This window comes from Chiloscyllium punctatum, chromosome 27 (genome assembly GCF_047496795.1).
Source record: "Chiloscyllium punctatum isolate Juve2018m chromosome 27, sChiPun1.3, whole genome shotgun sequence".
Lineage (NCBI taxonomy): Eukaryota > Metazoa > Chordata > Chondrichthyes > Orectolobiformes > Hemiscylliidae > Chiloscyllium > Chiloscyllium punctatum.
In genome coordinates this window covers 48,645,449-48,666,916 of record NC_092765.1, presented here as the reverse complement: position 1 = coordinate 48,666,916, position 21,468 = coordinate 48,645,449, and the positions used below count along the sequence as shown (strand labels likewise).

At 42.0% G+C, this 21,468-nt stretch overlaps 1 protein-coding gene across 9 annotated transcripts in view; it reads right to left on the bottom strand.

The window, feature by feature from the left end:
- Nucleotides 1-21,468, bottom strand: part of adgrb2 (adhesion G protein-coupled receptor B2) — a 758,374-nt gene that overhangs the window by 16,158 nt on the left and 720,748 nt on the right. For all 9 annotated transcript variants that reach the window (XM_072548607.1, XM_072548608.1, XM_072548609.1 and 6 more), the window contains one exon: nucleotides 170-274. In XM_072548607.1, the coding sequence (XP_072404708.1) occupies nucleotides 170-274 (105 nt within the window). The remainder of the gene's footprint in view (nucleotides 1-169; nucleotides 275-21,468) is intronic.

Sequence of the window (21,468 nt, the reverse complement as noted above, 5' to 3'; positions counted from 1 at the left end):
AGGTTTTGTCATAATTAGCAGTCCAGATAGAAATCACAATGATCACAGTTCACAACCAGAAAATACCATTTTCTAAAACATTGCGAAGTAAAACTTAAAAGTAAAGAACAAGAGTACATTGATTTCTAAGGCACATTAATTTTCTTCAGAAAAAATAAATAAACTTCACCTTAAATCCTGAGGGTTCGGAATCTCGGAACCTATCTAAGGTGTGGAATTTCTGGTTTAGTTCATGATAGAGTTCTGAATGACGTTTTCTTGTGTGCATGACTTTCTGTAAACAGAATGTTAGAGAGGAATCAAAATGATAGCTGTAAATCAATGAAACATGGACAGGAACTAAGTTCTTATCTTTGAGTACAGTTTGATTATAATGGATAAATGGCAGCATGAGATCATTTTATCTGAACTCACTGCATAGAGAACCCATAGAGTTAGTTGGAATGCTGTTTTATAAAACTTCCAATAGTACTCTCTAATAGCACGAGAGAGAGTAAACCAAGTATGGTGCAAAATGAGCACTGCACTCAATCTTACTGGTTTCAAAGAGCAGGTTGTGTTAAAATTGTAGCCCATAAGTCTGGAGTGAGACCTGATTGTACAGGGCTGAGTGAGTTACGCAAAATGTACTTATCTCTCACAGCTATCTCTCATTATTGGATATTACTGCTGTGAAGATATTGTTTGTATCTGATATGGAAGGACAATGCTTTAACAAAGCAGTTACAATTTTGTTACAGATATTGCATAGAGTAATACAAATCCATCACATCATTGAACATTTCAATGATTCAGAAATCCACTGATTCTTCAGCAAATGCATGATCTGAAGTGGAACATTTTTCTATTGCTTTGCCTAGGCAGGCATTCCATTTGCACCTTCAGAACAATGAAATGGGTATTAATCGGAGACCCTTCGTAGACTTTTCTTAAGGCCTTGAATTTAATTCATATCTATGGCTGCTCGTGATATTTCACACAGTGCTGCCAGTTGCAATGCTGCAGCTTTATCATCAGACTGGTGTCACAATGCAGTTGTGCCTCAAGATGTCAAAATGACAAAAATGCACTCCTGTACAAAACTGGAAATTTGATACAGCCATATTCCAGAACCTTAACATTTTGTTTCTCAATTATTATTTAAAGAAAATTCAAGGTCTCATTTCACATAATCATGATATGGCTTGACTTAGCTTTCAGCTGAAATAAAACAAAGACTGATTCTTGTTGGCCCACTCAGATATACCTCATTTTGTAACCTCTCCCTTTTCCGTCAAGGCATCGCTTTTCCCAAAACATACACGTCTCTAACTCAAGGAATGGGGAATAGAGACAACAAATAAACTGCAAGTCAAAAAAGCAGAAATGCTGGAGAAACTCAGCAGGTTTGATGCACCAATGATCCTTCTTTAGAACTTCAGACTCAAAAATATTAACTCTGCTTTTTTAACAGATGCTGACAAACTCAATGCGTTCCTCCAGTAATTTCTGTTTTTATTTGTTTCAGATTGCCAACATCCACCATTCTTTATTTTATTAAACTTTGGGAAATGAGTCAAACTGACAGCAGCCTGGGAAGGTATGGTCATAAAAACTTACCAGATGGATTTGGGGCCTGCACTTTGGGAGAGGAGCCAAACAGAGAGCAACCTGGGAAAGTAAGGTAATACAAACTTCCCATGTAGATTTGGGGCCTGCACTGTGTGACCAGAGCTGAGTAGGAGCAAGCAGAGAGCAGCCTGGAAAGGTAGGGGATTCTGATTCTGGGTGGGAACTGAGAGGTGATGTCCCAGGAGGGCAGTGATTTGACTGGCTAAATTTGAATCTGTGTTAAATTGAATCTGTTAATTTATTGGATACAACCTATTTATTGGTTATATCTTCCATAAACAGAGATACAAAATCAGTTAAAATGAAATAAACAAGTTCAAAACTAATTAAAGAAAATAAAGATGGAGGGTCAGGTGATGTGTTGTTTCTGCATGCTGTGGAAGCTGGTGGACCCATTGTGGCTCCCAGTGACTATGTTTGTAGTAAATGTTGGTTGCTGGAAGAACTCCAGCTCAGAGTCGAGAAGCTGGAGTCTGAGCTTCAAACATTGTAACATATCACAGAGGGAAAGAGTTATCTGAACGCTGTGTTTCAGGAGACAGTCACACCCCTTAGACTAACTAACTCTAATTTGGCCAGTGGTCAGGGACAGCAGGGTGCGGCTGTGAGTGAGACAGGTAAAGGGATCCAGGAGTTGCAGGAGCCTCAGCCACTGTCCTTGTTCAACAGGTTCAAGAGTTTTGCTCCTTTTGTGGACGGGAGTGGGGACTTCGGAGAGGATGAGCCGAGTGATCACAGCACAGTAGTGCAGGGAGCCATTCAAGTGGGGGGAAAGAAGAGAAATGTTGTTGTAATTGGGGTCAGTATAGTTAGAGGTATAGACACTGCTCTCTGTGACCAGGATTGAGAGTCCCGAAGGTTGTGTTGCCTACCTGGTACTTGGTTTAGGATATCTCATCTGGGCTGCAGAGGAACTTGGAGTGGGAGGGTAAAGATCCATTGGTTGTGGTCCACGTAGGTACCAACGACATAGATAAAACTAGGGCAGAGATTCTGCTGAGGGAATATGAACAGCTAGGAGTGAAATTAAAAAGCTGAAAGAAAAAGGTAATAATCTCTGGTTGACTACCTGAGCCACTAGCTAATTGGCACAAGGTCAATAAGATTAAGCAGGTAAATGCGTGGCTCAAAGATTGGTGTGGGAGAAATGGGTTTGAATTTATGGGACATTGGCACCAGTACTGGGCAAGAAGGGACCTGTTCTGATGAGACAGTCTTCGTTTGAACTGTGTTGGGACCAGAGTACAAACGAATCGCAGGCTTTTTGTCATGTTTAAAGCGTGTGGACAAGAAAACTGAAACTAGAAAACCCGAATTTATAAAGGAGTTAAGAACTCAGGCGAGGTTATTAAAACTCCAGCACAGACACAAATAGGACAGTATGTTTGGAAAGATTTGCAATAAAACGTCAAGCACACTGGACAAACGGATGACAATGAGAAGAGGGACAATTAATACAGGACCAAAGGTATTACATCTGAATGCACACAGTATAAGGAATAAATTAAATATTTGTGACATAGATCAAAATTGGCAGATATGACGTAGTGGGCATTACAGAGACGTGACTGCAAGGGGATCAGGACTGTGAGCTGAAAATTCAAGGATATACAGCCTATCAAAAAGATAGGCAGGTGGGCAGAGGGGTGAGGTTGCTTTATAAGTAAGAAATGAAATTATATCAACAGTAAGAAATAGTAGGGTTGGATGTGGTAGAATCTGTTCGGGTAAATTGAGGAACTGAAAAGGTGAAAAAACCATAGCTGGAGTTATTTATAGGCCTCCAAATAGTAGTCAGGAGCTGGGGCACAAGATACACCAGGAGCTAGAAAAGATGTGTAGGAAAGGCCAAGTTATGGTGATCATTGGGGGATTTCGATATGCAGTGGGACTCGGAAATTCAGGTTGGTAGGGAATTGCAAGAAAAGGATGGCTTTTCGGAGCAGCTTGTGGTGAAGCCTGCTAGGGACCAGGCAATACTGGATTTAGTGATGTACAATGAGGCAAAACTTGATAAGGGAGCTTAAGGTGAAATAATCCTTAGGAGGTAGTGACCATAATGTGATTGAATTTACTTTGCAATTTGAGAGGGAAACGTTAGAATCAGAGATAATGGTATTACAGCTGAATAAAAGCAACTACAGAGGCATGAGGCAGGAGCTGGGTAGAATTGACTGGGAGAGGAGCCTAGCAGGAAAGACAGTAGAACAACAATGGCATGAGTTTCTGAGAGTAATTCAGGAGACACAGCAGGGATTCATTCTGAGGAAAAAGAAGCATGATAGGGAGGATGAGGCAACCGTGGCTATCCAGGGAAGTCAGGGATAGGATAAAAGCAAAATAAAAAGCATATAATATGGCGAAGGTCAGTGGGAAACCAGAGGATTAGGAAGCTTATAAAGCAGAGGACAACAGAAAGAGAAATAAGGAGGAAGAAGATTAAATATGAGAGTAAGATAGACAGTAATGTAAAGGAAGACTGTAGGAGTTTCATTAGATATATAAAGGGCAAAAGAGAGGCAAAAGTGGACATTGGGCTGCTGAAAATGATGCTGGAGAGATAGTAGTGGAGGAAAATGAAATGGCTGACGAACTGAATAATTACTCTGCGTCAGTTGTCACAGTGGAAGACGAATAAAATCCCAAAAATTCAAGAGAGTGAGGGGGCACAACTAAGTATGGTGGCCATCACCAAGGAGAAGGTGCTAGAAAAACTGAATGGCCTAAAGGTGGATAAATATCCTGGACCAGATGGACTACACCCCAGAGTTCTAAGGGAGATAGCTGAAGAGATAGTGGAGGCATTAGTGGTGATCTTTCAGGAATCAATAGAAACAAGGAGGGTCCCAGAGCACTGGAAAATCACTTATGTGACACCTTTCTTTAAAAAGGGAGTAAGGCAAGAGTTGGAAAATTAAGTCCAATTAACCTAACCTTGGTTGTGGGTAAGATCCTGGAATCCATTGTGAAAGAGGAGATTTCTCAATATTTGGAAGAGTATGGTAAAATAGGGCAAAGTCAGCATGGTTTCATCAAGAGGAGGTCATGCCTGACAGATCTCCTGAAATTTTTTGAAGAAATCAATGAGCAGGTTAGACCAAGGAGAGCCAATGGATGTTATATACCTAGACTTCAAGAAGGTCTTTGAAAAGGTGCCGAACATGATGCTACTGAGTAAGGTAAGGGCTCATCGTGTCAGAGGCAAGGTGCTAGCATGGATAGAAGCTTGGCTGTCTGCTCTCTGGCAGGAAGCAGAAAGTGGGGATAAAACGGTCCTTCTTAGGATGGCAGCTTGTGTTCTGCAAGGCTCAGTGTTGGGACCATAAATTTTCACTCTATACATTAATAATCTAGATGAGGGAACTGAGGGTTTTCTGGCTATGTTTGCAGATGATCCAAAGATAGGTAGAGGGACAGCAATGAGGAGGCACGGAGGCTGCAGAAGGATTTGAACAGGTTAGGAGAGTAGGCAAAGAAGTGGTAGATGGGAAAGTGTAAAGTCATGCACTTTGGGAGGAAGAAGAGAGGCATGGACTATTTTCTAAATGGGGAGAAAATTCAGAAGTCTGAAGTGCAAAGAGACTAGGGAGTTCGAGTCCAGGATTCTCTGTAGGTAAACCTGCAGGTTGAGTCTGTAGTTAGGAAAGCAAATGCAATGATGGCGTTTATTTTGAGAGGACTTGAACATAAAAATCGGGATATACATCTGAGGCTTTATCAGGCTCTGGTCAGGCCGCGTTTGAAATACTGTACGTAAGTTGGACCCCATATCTCAGGAAGGATGTACTGGCTCTGGAGTGCGTTCAGAGGAGGTTCACGAGAATGGTCCCAGGAATGAAAATCTTAACATATGAGGAACGTTTGAGTTCTCTGGATCTATACTTGATGGAGTTTAGAAGGATGAGGGGAGGGGGGGGGGGGGGGGGATGGATTGAAACACATAAAACTAAATGGCCTGGACAGTGTGGATGTTGGGAAGATGTTTCCATTGGTAGGCAAGACCAGGACCCAAGGGTCTTAGAGTAAAGGGAAGACCTTTTAGAATGGAGATAAGGAGAAACTTCTTCAGTCAGAGAGTAGTGAATCTATGGAATTCACTACCACAGAACACTGTGGAGGCCAGGTCATTGAGTGTATTTAAGACTGGGATAGATAGGTTCTTGATTGTCAAAGGGATTAAGGGTTATAGGGAGAAAACAGGAGAATGGGGATGAGAAACATATCAGCCATGATTGAATGGCAGAGCAGACTCGATGGGCAGAATAGCCTAATTTCTGCTACTATATCTTTATGGCCTTATGGTCTAAACTGTAAGTATTTGGTGAAGATTTCTTTTACTTTTTTCTACGCTCTGTCCAGTTGACATGCCAAGGTAATGAATGCTGTTGGGAAGAAGAACATTGGAAATGATTTGAAAAGCTTTTGTAAAGATTAATGTCATCAGAGATATGACTTGGAATTACTTATAATATTAGCAGCAGTCACAGCTTTTACAGAATTGGGAGATATTGTTTCAATTATAACGTGATAGAAATTCAGACCAATCTATTACGCATGATGGTCATTAACACATAGCAGTGAGACACATAGTAACTGAAAATAAAGCATTAGCTGCTGCATGTGCATTGTAAGAAATTTGCTGACCAGTGTAGTGATTGTAACTAGGTAGACCTCATAGAATATGAGTTTGATGATTGGGACTGTTAACCTGGTCTTATCAGATAGCCCTGGTGGAAAGATAAGAACAGGAGTGTCATAAATCCCATTCACTTTGCAAGCTGGGTCTGAGGGAGTTGGATAAGTGTCAAGGATTCTCCATGTGAAAATAAAGGGTGACTTGGTGATAGGATACCGCCCTCTGTGGAGTTATTTCAGTGGCGATGAAAGAAAAGCATGCTCCTGGAGTAAATCATTCGTGGAAAGTATGTGTAGATTTTTCCGGGCAGATGACATTGGACCAGATGAAAAGCAACAAGTACCTCTTCTGACAGCATGTGGACCCGCAGCTTTTTTGGAGCCTAGCTTTCCCTGAGGCACCAGCTACTAAAACCTTTCAAGAGTTAACGGATTTAGTTAAGGAATATCACAATCTCAAACCTCCTCTAATTCTGAGACACCATCAGTTTTACTTGGCAATTCAAGAACCAGGGGAATCTGTACTGGGATTTTTGACGAGGTTAAGATGACTGACAGAGGCATGTGACTTTGGTTAATGAGATGCTGACAGTCCATTTGGTATGTAGGATTAATGATGTAACCATGCAAAAGCCTCTTCCAGCTGGAGCCCAACTGGATTTCAAACAGGCACTACAACTGGCTTTATCATTGGTAATTGCGACAAATGGAGCATATGAATTGCAGGGTACTCCGATGGAAGTGGACACCCTCACCAGTCCGACTGAGCTTGGGGAATACCACTCGAGTGAAGGCAATTGCATAGCCCACCTCAGGACATATCCTGATTAGACGGACTCTAGGTCAGACAAAGCAAAACCACAAAACAAAACCAAGCAACAGTTAAACGGTTAAAACATTCTTCAGGATCTGTGCGAGCAAACCATTATAGTTATTGTCAATATGCAGACTCAAGGAAGGCGAAGCAAGGGAGGAGATTGCCTTGATTTTTATGTCCTCGTTGTCTACAAGAATAGTGCCAGAAGACTGGAGGCTAGCAAATGTAGTTCCCTTGTTCAAGAAGGGGAGTAGGGATAACCCTAGTAACTATAGGCCGGTGAGTCTCACTTCTGTTGTGGGCAAAGTCTTAGAGAGAATTGTAAGGGATAGGATTTATGAACATCTGGATAGGAATAATGTGATCAAGGATAGTCAGCATGGTTTTGTGAAGGGCAGGTCGTGCCTCACAAACCTTATTGAATTCTTCGAGAAGGTGACTAAGGAGGTGGACGAGGGGAAAGCGGTAGATGTGGTGTATATGGATTTTAGTAAGGCATCTGATAACGTTCCCCATGGTAGGCTACTGCAAAAAATACGGAGGTATGGCATTGAGGGTGAGTTGGAGGTTTGGATTAGGAATTGGCTGGCTGGAAGAAGACAGAGGGTAGTAGTTGATGGTAAAGGTTCATCTTGGAGTGCCGTTACTAGCGATGTTCTGCAAGGATCTGTTTTGGGACCATTGCTGTTTGTCATTTTTATAAATGACCTGGAGGAGGGGTTAGAAGGTTGGGTGAGCAAGTTTGCGGATGATACAAAAGTCGGTGGAGTTGTTGACAGTGGGCAAGGATGTGTCAGGTTACAGCAGGATATAGATAAGCTGCAGAGCTGGGCAGAAAGGTGGCAAATGGAGTTCAATGTAGCTAAGTGTGAGGTGATTCACTTTGGTAAGAGTAACAAAAAGATGGGGTACTGGGCTAATGGTCAGATACTTGGTAGTGTGGATGAGCAGAAGGATCTTGGTGTCCATGTAAACAGATCTTTGAAAGTCGCCACCCAGGTAAATAGTGCGGTGAAGAAGGCATATGGCGTACTGGCTTTTATTGGTAGAGGAATTGAGATCCGGAGTCCTGAGGTCATGTTGCACTTGTATAAGACTCTGGTGCGGCCGCATCTGGAGTATTGTGTGCAGTTTTGGTCGCCATACTATAGGAAGGATGTGGAGGCACTGGAACGGGTGCAGAGGAGGTTTACCAGGATGTTGCCTGGTATGGTAGGAAGATCGTATGAGGAAAGGCTGAGGCACTTGGGGTTGTTTTCATTGGAGAAAAGAAGGTTTAGGGGTGACTTGATAGAGGTATACAAGATGATTAGGGGTTTAGATAGGGTTGACCGTGAGAACCTTTTTCCACGTATGGAGTCAGCTATTACGAGGGGGCATAGCTTTAAATTAAGTGGTGGTAGGTATAGAGAGATGTCAGGGGTAGGTTCTTTACTCAGCGAGTCGTGAGTTCATGGAATGCCCTGCCAGTAGCAGTGGTGGACTCTCCCTCTTTATGGGCATTTAAGCAGGCATTGGATAGGCATATGGAGGATAGTGGGCTAGTGTAGGTTAGGTGGGCTTGGATCGGCGCAACATCGAGGGCCAAAGGACCTGTACTGCGCTGTATTTTTCTATGTTCTATGTTCAAGAGTCCCATTCGATCAAAATTGAGTAAGATAGGCTGGTATCCAGGAGAGTGCATAACCTGGAAAGTCCACCTACATCTGGTTTGGAATAGTTAAATTGCTGAGCAACATCCAAATCAGTACCAATCAAAATAAATGTCTGGTTAAATGATCACCCAGCTCTAATGAAGGTCAATGCTGGCATGGCTGTTTCAGTGATCACAGAACCACTCTTTAACAAAATTCATTCTGGACTCCAGCCCTCAAGTTTGTGTAAGACCTCAGCTAGACTGAGAACCTATGAGGAAACCTTTACAGATTAAGGATATATCTTCGGCTCTGGTCTCTTATGAGAAGCAGCTGGTCCAGTTACCACTTATTGTAGTAAAAAGCTCAGGCCCAGGTGTGATGGGGTGCAACTGAATGAGAAAGATCCACCTAGATTGTCTCAACATTTTTCATCCAAGTGAAGGCCTGAGTAAAGTTCTAATTAAATATCTGGAAGTCTTCCAGGAAGGTCTAAGGGCTATCAAAGGAGCCAAGGTTGCATTATTGACTAGAAAACAATTCCATGATTCTGCAAGGCCCACCTATTATCATTTGCCGTACGGGAAAAAGCAAAGGCAGAAATCAGAAGGCTGGAAAGTGAAGGAATCAGCACACCAGTCCAGTTTGCAGAATGGGCAGCACTGGTCATATTGATTGTGAAGCCTATCGTGTCAGTTTGCCTTTGTGGGATTTTAAACAAATGGTAAGCTGCTTTTGCAGCTGGATAAATACCCAAATCCTTGCATAGAGGCTTTATATGCGAAGCTGGCTGGGGGGGGGCTGTACTTCATGAAGCCATGTGCACTTGTAATTGCGGTTACATGAAGATTCCCAGAAGAATGCTCCAATTAATACCCACAAGAGTTTGTGCAAATATACAAGACTGCCATTTGGGGTATCATCAGACTGTGCAATTTTTCAATGGACAATGGAGAACATTTTACAAGGTCTACACCTGGTTGCCATTTATCTAGATGACATGCTAATAACAGGGAAGATCAATAAGGAGCACAGAGAGAATTTGGACATGGTCCTTAGATGTTTCTCCCAGGCGGGCATATACCTAAGAAAGGGTAAAATGTGTGTTTCAGGTACCCCAAGTGACTTATTTGGGCTACAGAGTTGACAAGACTGGGTTACACCCATTGGAAGATAAAGATAGGGTGATCAAAGGCGCATTGGCTCCCAAGACAGTACCGGAGCTTAGGGCTTTCCTTGGGCTGGTGAATTGTTACAGAAAGTTCTTACATAACCTGGCCTCCATTCTGGCACCTTTACATCAACTCTTTAAATAAAAAGGGTCAGCCTTGGAAAACATAGCTTTCAGGGAAATGAAGAAACTGCTATCATCCTCTAAGATGTTGGCATACTTTGATCCAAGCGAGATCTGGTATTGACATGCGATACCTTCCTGCATGGCATCGAGGTAGTGTTAGCTCATAGGTGGCCTAACGGAGAGGAATGCCCAATAGCATATGCATCCAGGAAATTGACTAAAACACACCATAAATATGCCCACGTAGAGAAGGATGGCTTTGCTGTCATACTTGGAGTCAGGAAGTTCCATCAATACCTTTACAGACATAAATTGTAATAATAATGAACCATAATCCCCTGCTAGATCGGCTTAGAGGACAAGGCAGGGCCGCCCATAGCTTCTGGATGCACTGTCAGTCACAGCTGACAATATCAGACTTTGGACATAGAAAGATCCAGTCCTGGCGCAACTGAAACAGCTGGTGATGTGGGAAATCAAAAGGCCACTACAACCAGAACTGAAACCTGTTTCGATGTCGAGATTCGGTAGAGGACAGCATATTATTACGATGATTGTACTGAGTAAAGGTCACTGCCAGATACTGGCTGAACTCACCAGGGTCATCTAGTATTTCCAAAATGAAGATATTGCTTATAAGGTATGGCTGGTGGCCGGGACTGGATGTCGACAAAGCTGTGTTGGTGCAGCAATGCCCAGAGTGCCAATAAGTACAAATATTACTGCCAGTAGCTCCCCACATTTATGGGAATGGCTGGGTAAACCCTGTACTCAGTCACATGCCGACTATGGAGGTCCTTTTGTGGAGTCAATGTTCTCAGTGAAAGTGGCTGGACATGCAAAGAGTTCATTCATCAAACACGGGAGTAATGATACAAAAAACTATACATATCTTTTGCAGTACATGGATTCCTGGAAGATAATAGGCCATCGTTTACCAGCAGGAAATTTCCTAAAGTTGAACTGTATTTGTCATATAAGGACAACTCCATACCATCTCCGTGGAGCGTTGAAGATACCTGAGAATCTGAGATGGACATGGCTGATGTCACCACTTCGATGCCTTTGCCACCTGAAGAACAGAATGAATTTCTTGCAAGACAGTCTGGGTGTAAGAGGTGAAATTCTGTGCATTATACACCGTCGTATTAGAGGCAGGGTTAGAAGCACCTGACCTGGTGCTAAACTGCCCCAGCCGGAGTTACAAGGCCTTTGTCCTTGGACTCCAAGGGGGAGGGATGCAGTGGTTGTAACAAGGTCAGCCAGGTGGACCTCACAGAATATGAGTTCCCTGATTAGTACTGTTAATCTGGTCCAATCAGGGAGCTCTGGCTAACAGACAAGAACAGGAGTGTCAGACATTTTGTTCACTCTGAGAGCTGGCTCAGTTTCAAGGACTCTGCAGGTGGTAAATAAAGAGTGACTTGGTGATGAGATACCCACATCTGTGGATTTATTTCACCTAGGCATTAGAGACAAACCATAAGCCTTTAGTCAGACTGCTGAACCTAAATGATCTTGCAATGATGCCAATAAGAGTTCAAAGATTTCAGTTAGGATTGATGTGGTTTGATTTAATATGGTATATGTTTAAGGGAATCAAGGAAATGCAGCAGAACATTACATAGCTTGGAATGGGGAATTCAGAAAAAATGCAAGAGAATCTGTGAAATAAGTAAAGGAATTTGCTGTACTTACAATTCATCCATTATAGGCAACAGCACAAAGATTGAATGAAATCAAGAGACTGACAAAAATGCAAAAAGATCAGGAAATTTTAGAGGATGGCAAACATAAAGACCACAAAATCCATTCTTAAAACCAAATTTCAACTCATCTCATAGTGATCAAGGATTTACCAGTGTAAGATACAACTGTACATGAAGGTCTTTTAGGTATAATACTGCAGTGCTTGAGCACCAAATTCAATGTGGTGACCATATCTCTCAAAACATTGCAAGAAGTGAAATCCCGATGCATCACATGATATGGGAATCAAAAGAAGCACGAATGTAAATTATTTTTTTCCAAGGGCATGGAAATACCTTGGAATGGATTTAGTTAAGAATAACGGGAAAATGTTCGCAATAGTAGAAGAGTATTAGTCAAGGTAGATTGAAGAGAAATAATTACGCTGTTCCATATCAGAAGAACATTGTTTTAGTCTGTAAAATTCCTGATATTGTAATATCAGACTAATTCATAATTTGTGGACAATAGTGTATCAAGAGTTTACAGAATCAGTTGGATTTATTCATACAAGCTCACTGAAGTTTCTTTAGGTTAAGTGGTAGAACTATAAAAGTATTACTGAATTTACTGAAAATGAAGAACTTCAACTTGTGCTCTTGAGCTACAGATCTTTACCCTTGCAGCTTGAACTGGCTCTATATGAGTTACCCATGGGAAGAACATTGTGAACGTTGTACGTGAAAAGGTAGGAATCAATGATGCAACAAGACAAAGACATGGGCTTTCAGAAAGTACAAGAAAGAGAGAAAACTTACTGAGATAAACAGAGGAAGCATCATGATAATTGTCAAAGAGCAAGAATATCATTGTATCTTTAACAGAGACAATAGATCCGGGTCAAAGTCAGCAAAACAAAGGAGCCGGTCATCAACTTCACGAAGTGGAGTGGAGGATATGCCCCGTCTGTATCAATGTGCTGAGGTGGAGGTGGTCGAGAGCTTCAAGCTCTTATCACCAACATCTACCCTGGCCCAGCCATGTTGACACAATTATCAAGAAGGCTAAGGAAAATTGAAATGTTCAATTCCAGCTTCAGATGACTGTCTGTTTGGATAAAAGCAAATTACTGCGGATGTTGGAATCTGAAACCAAAAGTGAAAATGCTGGAAAATCTTAGCAGGTCTGGCAGCATCTGTAAGGAGAGAAAAGAGCTGATGCTTTGATTCTAACTGACCCTTTGTCAAAGCTGGGGTTGGGGAGTCCAAAACTAGAGGACATAGGTTTAGGGTGAGAGGGGAAAGATATAAAAGAGACCTAAGGGGCACCTTTTTCACAGAGGGTGGTATGGGTATGGAATGAGCTGCCAGAAGAAGTGGTGGAGGCTGGTACAATTGCAACATTTAAAAGGCATTTGGATGAGAATATGACTAGGAAGGGTTTGGAGGGATATGGGCTGGGTACTGGCAGATGGGACTAGATTGGGTTGGGATATCTGGTCGGCATGGATGGGTTGGACCGAAGGGTCTGTTTCCATGCTGTACATCTCTGTGACTCTATGACTCTAAGAAAAGTTCATCACAGTTCAGTTAGTGGCTCCTGGGCTTAGGAAAATCTATTAAGGAAAGATGGAATATTATGAAGACAAGGCAGGACTAGACTGCCATTCCTGGAGGAGAATCCCATGCCAGGCTGTGACTGTCATGCTGGGACACTGTAATACTGAGCTGGAAGACTTTACTGAAGATGGGAAAAGACTGCTATGCCAGACTGAGACCATCACACTGGATTGCTGGAAGCCATCTCTTCACTGTTCCCCATCCAGTACTCTTGCAGGGGCTGCTACTAATCCACTGTCCAGCCTTTTCGCCAATGCTTCTGCTCCCTCAGGTGCCTACGCCTAGCTATGGACCTGGAGCCTTGGCCCAGCCTGCGAGTCAGTGCAGGACCTGTCTCTTGCTTAACAGGAGATCCCGGACTGGGATGGAGCCACATCTGGCTTATCCTAGCATTGCTGCCACCGCTCCTTCACCTGGCACTTTCCAGGTGTTAAAGAAAGGAAAACAAATAAAGAATAAAGGTAAAAAAGAAGAGAAAAAAGTAAAAAAAGAGGAAGTGGATAAGCCCTAGCTAGGATCCCACACCGCCACCAGCTTAAAAACTTATTTAAGGAAAGGTATCATTACATTGGAGAGAGTTCAGAGAAGGTTCACTGGGGTGAACCCTGATATGGAAGGATTGTCTTATGAGCAAAGGCTAAACTGGTTGGAACTTTACTCAAGAGAGTTTAGTAGAATGAGAGGCGATCCCATCAAAAACACAGAGGATTCTTAAGGGTCTTGACAGGATACAAACTGAGAGGATGTTTCTGTCACGGAGAGTCTATACATTTTCTGAATAAAGGGGTACCAATTTCTGACTGAAATGCAGAGGAATTTCTTCTCTGAGGGTGGTGAATCTTTGAAACTCCTTGCCACAGAAGGATGGTGGGGCAGAGACCTTGTGTACATTTAAGGCTGAGGTAGATGGTTTGTTGATCAGACAATGACTCTTCCCAATTTTTATAGGTGCACCATAGAAAGCATCCTATCTGTATGCATCACAGATTAATTTGGGAATTGGTCTGCCCAAGACCACAAGACGTTAGAGAGAGCTGTGATTGCAGCCCAGTCCATCACAAAAACCAGTCTTCCTTTCATTGAATCTGTCTATACTTCCTGCAGACTCGGGAATGCAGCCAACGTAATTAAGGACTCCTCCCACCCTGGTTATACATTCTTCCACGCTCTTCTGTTGGGCAGAAGATACAAAAGTTTGAAAACACGTACCAACAGCTTCAAGAACAGCCTTTTTCTTGCTGTTATCAGACTTATAAATAGACCTCTCATATGAACAGTGAAGACGGTTACCTCAGAGTACACCAGGATCTTGACCAGGTGGGCCAATCAGCTGAAGAGTAACAGATAGTGTTGTGAGCTGCTACATTTTGGAAAGGCAAATCAAGGCAGGACTTATACACTTAACGGCAAGGTCCTGGGGAGTGCCACTGAATAAAGAGACCTTGGAGTGCAGGTTCATAGTTCTTTGAAAGTGGAGTCTCAGGTAGATAGGATAGTGAAGAAAGCATTTGGCATGCTTGCCTTTATTGGTCAGTGTATTGGGTATAGGAACTGGAAGGTCATGTTGAGCTGTACAGGACATTGGTTAGGCCAATTTTGGAAAACAGTGTGCAATTCTGGTCTCCCTGTATAGGGAGGATGTTGTGAAACTTGAAAGGGTTCTGAAAAGACTCACAAGGATGTTGCCAGGGTTGGAGGGTTTGAGCTATAGAGAGAGGCTGAATAGGCTGGGGATGTTTTCCCTGGAGCATCGGAGGCTGAGGGGTGACCTTATTGGTTTATAAAATCATGAGGGGCATGGATAGGATAAATAGGCAAAGTCTTTTCCCCGGGTGAGGGAGTCCAGAGCTACAGAGCATAGGTTTAGGGTGAGAGGGGAACGATTTAAAAGGAACCTAAAGGGTAACCTTTTCTCGCAGAGAGTGGTGCGTGTATGGAATAAGCTGCCAGAGGAAGTGGTGGAAGCGAAGTGCTGGCAAATGAGACTAGATTAATTTAGGATATCTGGTTGGCATGCAAGAGTTGGACCGAATGGTCTGTTTCAGTGCTGTACATCTCTATGACTCTATATTAGAGTTGATCTTTCTCTACACTTTCTCTGTAGCTGTAACACTATATTCTGCATTCTGTTCTATAACCCTGATGTAAGGTATAATTTTGCTGGTTAGTATGCAAAATGATACTTTTCACTGTATCCTGGTACACGTGACAATAATAAATAAATGAAATCAAGTTAAATCAAAGATCAATCAAGATTTGGAGAAACAGACAAAAAATTGCCACAACTGATCTCTTACATTGTCCACAGGAACAGGGCAGAATAAAAATAAACAGAAGTATTTTGATTGCAACTGAGTAACAGAATGATTTAATCAGAGACCAGTGAGGTTGCAATCAAAAGAAACAAAAGAAAACAGTGAAGCAAGTGATTATAAACCACCTACTGGTTTGAATTCTATTCAGCAGTGTCTTGACCACCAATAGCAGAATTAGAATACATTATTTCTCAGAAATGAGAAGAGAATTAGCAATAGACTGATAAAGATTCACAATGTTGATTGATTAGATTAGATTCTCTACAGTGTGGAAACAGGCCCTTCGGCCCAACTAGTCCACACCGCCCCTCCGAAGAGTAACCCACCCAGACCCATTTCCCTCTGACTAATGCACCTAACACTATGGGCAATTTAGCCTGGCCAATTTACTCAACTTGCACATCTTTGGACTGTGGGAGGAAACCAGAGCACCCAGCGAGAAACACGGGGAGAATGTGCAAATTCCACACAGTCGCCCGAGGCTGGAATCAAACCTGGGTCCCTGGTGCTGTGAGGCAGCAGTGCTGACCACTGAGCCACCGTGGCATAAGAGAAAGTGAGAATTTCCAAAAAAAAGAGAAAGGAGAGCAAAATAAGGCTGCATTTCCTACAAGGCTTCAAATCATTGAAAATATGGTGTGGTGTTGGGATTCCAGGAATGTCAGAGAATACGGATCTCTGAATTGAGACTTGACAGTGGAGTCAGTGTTGGAGAACAAGGGTGGACATGTATTTTAATGCAGTACTTTAGACTAAATTTCATAAAGGATTAACTGTTATAGTCTGTGATATCACACAAGGAAGCGTCATACGTATAAATGGGCAATCTAAGAATATTCTCATAAATATAAATATGTACTAACTTAACAATAATTTGCATTACTATTGGTCACTCTGCTTCCTTAAGGCAGAAATTTAACTGATGACATTGCCTTTAATAGCGATAAATGGCACATCAATGTTCTTTTTAGCATCTCAGCACAAATCATTTTTCACTTCTAGTTCAATGATTACCTGTATATTTAAAAAAACTTGCTATCAGACTTTCCCCTAAAAGTTCAACCAAAGGCTATAAAAGACCATGCAAAGAACCAAGTTATTGATTATATGTCCTGATACATGAGGTGTGGGGTCGGGTAGAATATGAATCAGATATTATAAAATATACTGTAGAAACCTATTGTACATGGCTTGAACTGTGAGTATAGAACTAGAGACTTCAGCTATGAAAGAAAACCACAAATGAAGAGATACATTTTGTTCTACCACAGAGAGCAATCAACATACGGCACACATTTCCAATAAAAGCAAATTCAAACAGCTGCTTACAAATGATTGTCATGTATCATCTAAGAGCTCGGAGGAGTGAAATTGAAGACTTTATGGAGATAAATACACATACCAATAACTAAATTCTTCAAGGGAGGTAATAGGTCTTATGCCTCTGGAACTATCATTTGTGAAGAGTAACTAGCTGAAGTTAAATGGACACATGGTGAAATACCTTTGAGGGGTTAGGGGAAAATTTTGTCAAACTTGACTTTATGCATTTTAGTTGGATGGCAATGGGTAGATTGACTTGTTGTCTGTGTAAAGATAAGGTCTTAATGACTTGAATATAACCTATTCTTCCTTGTTTTTTTAAATCCTGACACTTCGTGTCGTGAATAGGGCCGGTACATTATTATGTGGTGTTAGAGTCTTTTATTTTGTTCAATTCACTAGACAGTATTAGTAAAGATAAAATGGCATCTCAGGACTAGAGTTCAACAAGACTGGATTGCAGTTATTATTCTGATATTGCTTTCAAGCTAATAAAATATTTAGAAATAAACTGTGCAAAAGCATGCAGTATCATCTATATTTTAAACTGTGATCCAGAATATCATGTAATAAAAATAAAATGCATATTAATTCAGCAATTTTAGTTCAATCATCTAAAAATAGCCTTTATTGAATGAATCAAGTTACCAAATGTGTTGAATATATTAATCGTCATTCCCCATATTTGTCCCTTTCTACGAGGCTTTTTGTGCTGAATCTTTTGTGCACAAATCTTTATTATGGTAACGGGGGTGGCACGATGACTCAGTGGTCAGCACTGTTGCCACACAGTGCCAAGGACCTCGGTTCAATTCCCACTGTGGGTGACTGTCTGTGTGGAGTTTGCACATTCTCCCTTTTTCGCATGGGTTTCCTTTGGGTGCTCCGGTTTCCTCCCACAATCCAAAAGATGTGCAGGTTAGGTGAATTGGCCATGCTAAATTGTCTGTAGTGTTAGGTGTATTAGTCTGAGGTAAATATAGGGTTGGGGAATGAGTCTCACTGAGTTAGCCTTCATAGGGTCAGTGTGAACTTGTTGGGCCGAAAGGCCTGTTTCCACACTGTAGGGAATCTAATCTACATTACTGAATGTACACGGAGAAGCACTAATAGGACCTGGGGTGGAATTGAACAATATTTAGATGCTTTTTAGGAAAACAAACATTTCCACTTGAAAGCTTGGAAAGAATATGTTTTCTTCATGGAGTACTTTATCACCTTCTGAAAAATTAGTCAGTTTTGAGAAGATTTGTAGCTCAGGTTGAGGTTCTGGATGTAGGTTTGCTCGCTGAGCTGGAAGGTTTGTTTTCAGATGTTTCGTCACCATACGAGGTAATATCTTCAGTGAGCCTCCAAATGAAGCTCCGAAATGTCTGAAAACGAACCTTCCAGCTCAGTGAGCAAACCTACATCCTTCTCCAAAATGTTTCAAATGCCTTGCAGGTAATGTATTCTTCTGAATGCTGACACCTATATAGCATTCATAGTGTACATAGTAATATCCACAAATTGGATAAATTTCATGCTACTCTGTTCTTGGGATTATGAAAGAACGGCAGTCCAAGACATTGGATTGCACACTGTTCTGTAAGTAGTGTCATAGCACCACCAGAATAGTGAGAAGGCATTTACTTTACCAAGCATTGAAAGGGACGACACCTGTGAAAGTGCAGCAGCTCCTTCATACTGCAATAGAGTGTAAATGCTCAAGTGCTGGAATGTAGAGCCTTTTTTACAGACTACTATACAAACAATTCAGTACTTTTTAGGTGGATACATGCCAGACATTTTGAATACAGTAAACTCTAACAAATAGCACTGCCTTAAAGAGCACATAATCTGCTTTCTGATGCTAATTCAAGAAAGCAGCAGAGGAATCTGAGACACCACCCACCTGGTGTTGCTTCAGAGTTTGGTCGACAAATTATTGATGTAGCTGTCACTTCCACAGTGGAAAGGATGGGCTCCAATTTATGCTCAAGTTTCTGTGCTACGTTGGAACTGGATTTCTCCACGCTGTCTTCAACAGTGGCAAGAGGTTCTACAGCAGCTATGCTTAAAACACTAAGCATTTTGGTGCATATATTCATCAGTCTTCTCCAGGATGCTTCCACCCCCCATGGAAATCCTCATCTAGATCTTCTACAGTAGAACTCGATTATGATCTTGTCCTCTGGTGATCTGCGACATGATTCACCCCCCTCCCTATGGGGCTGGCTGCTACCCACTTACTCCCAGAAACTCACCATATGCAAATGCAAATTCTACACTAGCCTGTAAACTGTACAAAGTTTTCAATACAATCATCAGCATTTTGGCAATGGTTGTGAGTGTCAGAAACAGTTTTTCATTATAAAGGCGTGGCTTTTCTTTCTTCTCTTCCTCCTGGGATACTGTGTCTACCCTGGTGAAATTATTTAAGAATTTAAAGTGTAAAAGCTGAAAGGGAAGTTGGAAGGAATCCGGTAGTTGCAAAATACAAAGTCTGTGCCTCCACATCATGTCAGAGCTCAGGATGAGTGTATTGACAGAGTTGGGAAGGTGCTGTCACAAATAATTATATTTACTCCTCTCGGTAATGCTGAATGCCACCAGTTTTGTTGCAACTAGCCCCATACCTCTTGGTTCAGAGTAAAATCTCCTTGAGAGGATGGACTCAGGTAATCATTCCCCTAATCACCATGTCTTTACTGGTCCCTCTTATGGGAAGCTTGGAAGATAAAGCACAGAATGTCAATGATTGTGTGGAACTGTGTTTCGGTAATATGCTTGTCGTGGAATAGCTGGGGACAGTGGGAAATGGATATCTGAGGGAGGTGGATATCTGAGGCTGGCATCAATATGTGAATATTAGAGGTGATTGCTGTATTGGTCAATACAATGAGCTGGTAGTATGATGGGTAGACACTTTCACTGATCTTGAGGTCATTAATCCTTTGCATTGTAGATGTCAGAACCTCAAAGCTAGACTTGAGGGATTTACCTTGCTTGCCAACTACTCCAATTCTCTTTGGTGCTCTTCTGGCCTGTCTGTGGAAACCTGGTTTCTCTTCGTGAATTCATGTCCAAAGCCAGTGTCTTCAGCAAGACATCCATGAATTATGAAGCTCTCTCTCTGACCGAGTGTTCATGTTCTCCTACTTTGTCAGTATGAGTTATTTTCTCCTGATGAAGGGCTTTTGCTGCTCCTTCGATTTTACTGCTCCTCAGATGCTGCCTGAACTGCTGTGCTCTTCCAGCACCACTAATCCAGAATCAGGTTTTCAGCATCTGCAGTCATTCTTTTTACCTATGAGTTATTTTCAGCCTTTTGTTATTCAGCACAGCTGTCTTTTAAAAGGGACACAATGACTTTAAGAACTGGAGGCTAGTTAGAACTTGTTCCAGCCTCACATATCATTAAGCTCCAGTTGATCCTACAGCTGACCAGCAGTGTGCGTCATGCTGGGCTGTGAGTGACAATTATTTAAGCGTTTACAGCAAGACAAAAAAACTAAGGGTTTGCTCTATGTTACAAGTTTCCTTTGTTTCCCTCTAGCTATGCTGCTCTTGATGTTGCCAGTCACTAACATATGTTCTTGTTTCTCTCCACAATTGGTTCCCCTAGAAAGTCAGTTACTTTTTAATGATCATTTGTAAAGTTCTTCTTGTGTTCCTTCTTTCCTCAAAATATTCCTTTTAGTTGAGTATTTTGCACAATTGTACATATCAGAAGCTATGGTTTTCTCCAAGTCGGGAGCAACTTGTTGCAGTTTCAAGTAGAGCTTGAGTCAAATTAAGACTCACACTTGGAAGTGGCAGGATGCCTTCTAACAAGGATTATGGCTTAATAGCATTGTTAACAAAAAGTCCTACCTATTAACATGCATGTTCCGATTCTACTGTCATCTGTGAGCAAACTGGATATCAATTTCCAACATGAAAGTTGAAGCAGAAATCTGAACACTGGTAACAACAGCTCAGGGCATGTTCCATGGGCACTGGCTGCATACACTCCATGTCTGTTGGGCTTGGCACTTGACAAATTCCAGCCTCTCAGAATCTCATGGCACCTCTCTGATCCACGTGCAGGACACTTTGTGTCATGGACTGGATCAGGTTGCACCTCAAGGCTGCTTGCTCAGTTTATGAGTGAACGTTCGTTTCGCACCTTCTGGAATGCCCACGTTTATATGACAAAATTTATTTGACAAAGAAACAGCATGTACTATACGTATATGGCCACATCTCAAGTCTAAGCAGTGTTGTCTTCAATAAAGTCCACGGAAGCACCCATCAGCCAGGGGTTCCCAGCACAAGTTAAGGGCAATCTCTGATACCACAGCAGAGGCTGGGTGAGGTCAGGTGCCCAGTCGGTGTGCTGTCAGTCAGGGCGTCCATGTCTCAGCATCCTGGGTAGTGGCTCCTTAGCACCCAGTCTGGAATGTTGGAGAGATGTATGTGTATCAGTCAGGGTTATGGGCACTTCTTGTTTGAAGCTGTCCAGTTAGATCGCTGAGGGAGGTGGGCCAGAAAGTCTATAAGGTTT